Source organism: Palaemon carinicauda, chromosome 12 (genome assembly GCF_036898095.1).
Source record: "Palaemon carinicauda isolate YSFRI2023 chromosome 12, ASM3689809v2, whole genome shotgun sequence".
NCBI lineage: Eukaryota > Metazoa > Arthropoda > Malacostraca > Decapoda > Palaemonidae > Palaemon > Palaemon carinicauda.
In genome coordinates, this window is record NC_090736.1 from 106,980,358 (window position 1) to 106,983,251 (window position 2,894).

Genomic DNA, 2,894 nt, shown 5'->3' on the forward strand with positions numbered 1-2,894 from the left:
CCCAATCCCAAACCTTCGTAATCTTGGCAAGTACACAGTGACTGTGAGATAGTGAAGCCTAGTAACATGCTTACCTTTTGGTGTAGATTTGAAGTGCTTTAGTGTTACTGAAGTGACGTAGTGACTGATGAGAAAGTATAGATCCCATGTGGGATCCTTAGGTCAAGTTTAGATGGACCACCCTCATTCCACGTCAGATCTTTTGGACCATAACGGTTAAACCAGCCAATAAAATTTTTTTAGTGCTAGCTTAAGACATTGTGAATGTTTTTAACCTCATTTCCAAAAACAATAATGAAGATTTGGAGAATTTAGGATCATATGCATATAAATTAATACCTTACAAAGGATTGAATGATAGGTTTTTGTTAGGAAATGTTACATTTTTTTCATTACTTAATTTTATTTATTTATTCCTTTTTTTTTGTATTTCACAGCCGTATGTTTAAAGGGCATCACAATGCTGCATTGGAGACTCAGCATCGTACACCATAGGTAGCCCCTGACGATTCTGAAGGAAGTGAGCCCTTTCGACGTTGACAGTGATGACGACGGCCTTACTCAGGAAAATGCCTCTGACCGTCTGACCTCTATAGGTTTGTATGAGACATCTTTGGGGACAGAGAGAGAGAGAGAGAGAGAGAGAGAGAGAGAGAGAGAGAGAGAAATGTTTAAAAAACTTTTTTTAAAAGTCTTGTTGTTATAAAGGTTCTTTATGGTTTTTTGCTCTCTATATGGTTTTCAAACAATAGATATTTTTAAAACTTATTTGTTTACTTGCATAATCACTGACATGCACACACGCAAGCACATATACATGCCCACGCAAGCACACATGCATGCACACACACATGCAGACCCACATGCACACACTCCTGCACAAGCACGTGCATGCACACACAACACACATGCATGCACACACACTAGCACACATGATTCATTTACTGTTTCACTAATGTTACTTTATTCTTGTTTCAGTTGCAAGGTCAATGTTTTTGTCACTAAGGAGATGCCTGTGGAAGAGGAAGCTGAGGTTGAGCCTAAGAGGCCTCGTGCTGATGAATGGAAAAACGATGACATTGATATCCAGGCCCTACTCAACTTCATTCATCCTCAGCTAGACTTTTTGAGGATACCTTATCAATAATTCACCCAGTTCTTCACAGCGGAATTGAAGGAACACATTGTGTTCCAATCCAACCTGTATTCAAGACAAAAGGATGTAGGCAGCGGCTTCCACATGTCAAAAGAGGATCTCATGGTTTTTCTTGGCCTTATCGTGTACAGGGGCCTGGTTCCTCTTCCTAGCATAATCAACTCCTTAGCCGTGAAGACCAGGATCCCTCAAGTTGCAGACTAAATGTCCAAGAACCGCTTTAAGTCAATTTGATCTTCCCTTCACTGTAACGACAATGACCAGGCAGAAGCCTCCAAGATTGGTTCTTCAAGGGGAGAATCCCCTTCACCAAGGTCACCAGAAAGTTCCTGAAAGTTCCGGAGACTCCTATCCACTCCATTGTAGAAGTGATGGTCGCCCCTCACCACTATGTAGCCAAAAAGCCTGACAAGTGGGGCTACAAGTTGTTCTGCCGCTCCAGCGTGGAGGGATTTGTGCACAATATTCTTAAGTACCAAGGGGACACAACCTTTGAGAGCCACCATACTCAGCTATCTGAAAAGCAGAAAGCCATGTCTGTGACTTCAAAGTTTGTTGTTGCCTTAGTTAAGATCATCAAGCACCCCAGTCACTCAGCAGGGTATGCAGACAACTACTTTACCAGTATAGGGTTGGCCAAGTACCTGAGATCATAGTATGGATGCTGGTATGTGGGCACTGCCGGGGAAAACACAGTTGGTCATCCTATCTTGCAGTCTGTGAAGGAGATGAACAAGAAATCGAAACAAAGCGGCACATTGGACTACTACTCTTCTGATGGCATCCTTGTTGCAAGATGGAACGACAACAGCTTTGTGACAATCTTGTCCACTGATGTTGTTGTCGAGCCCATGGGTACAGTGGAGTGGTACAACAGGGCCCTAAAGAAGGTTCCTATTCTTTGCCCATCTGTCATCCAGATGTACAACAACCGCATGGGTGGCATTGACAAAAGAGACTCGTTGACACACCTCTACAAGAATCTTCTCAAAGCAAAGAGGTACTATATGAGGCTCTTTGCTTCCCCCCTTGATTTTATCATCTGCAACGTTTGGATTTTGTATAAGAGGGATTTTTTGACTTTGCATGCTAACCCAAAGCCCCTCAAAGACGCCTGTGTGGATATCTCCAATTGGTTCAGAAGCTTCAAGAAATCAACATTCAAAATCACCAGAAATTTTCTAGGCATCAGAGATTTCTCTCCACCAAAAAGGGGCCAACGGTCAGTTTTGCCAAATGTAGAGAATGCCACTACCCTACACATGCCAAAACATGTCATTATGAGGCAGACCTGCAAGTACTGTTCTGTTGCAGGGCACATCCACAGATCCCGCTGAATGTGTGAAGAGTGCAAGGTGGCCATATGTCTTACTGAAGGTAGGAATTTGTTTGCTGCCTTTCATTGCGTTTGTGTGTGTATTTTTCTATTTTTACAATTATGAGTAAGTTTTATATTTTGTGTATTTTTTTTACTATGTTTGTATTATATATTTTATTTCTTATATTAATCAAAATGTAAGGCCATCTCCGTATTGCTCTTATACTTTGGGGAAAAAAAAGTGATTCATCAATAATAATCATATAATTTGTAGACGAATCAACAAAAGTATCAAATAGTAAATGTTTACTGTTATGGGCCAAAAGATCCCATATGGGGTGAGGAGCATGGTCTGCATAAACTCGCCCAAGGTACCCATATGGGATACTTTAACGCTTGAAATTATTTCGCTAATTAAAA

The 2,894-nt window shown here is 41.2% G+C and overlaps 1 protein-coding gene across 1 annotated transcript; it reads left to right on the plus strand.

Moving 5' to 3' along the window:
- Nucleotides 1-1,884: 1,884 nt before the first annotated feature.
- On the plus strand, nucleotides 1,885-2,493 carry LOC137650995 (piggyBac transposable element-derived protein 3-like). The gene has a single exon (XM_068384133.1). It carries the CDS (start codon nucleotides 1,885-1,887, stop codon nucleotides 2,491-2,493), a length of 609 nt encoding a protein of 202 aa, XP_068240234.1.
- Nucleotides 2,494-2,894: the final 401 nt, after the last annotated feature.

What these genes read in the sequence shown, in the direction of transcription:
- LOC137650995 (XM_068384133.1), top strand. Translation starts at nt 1,885, where the DNA reads ATGAACAAGAAATCGAAACAAAGCGGCACATTGGACTACTACTCTTCT.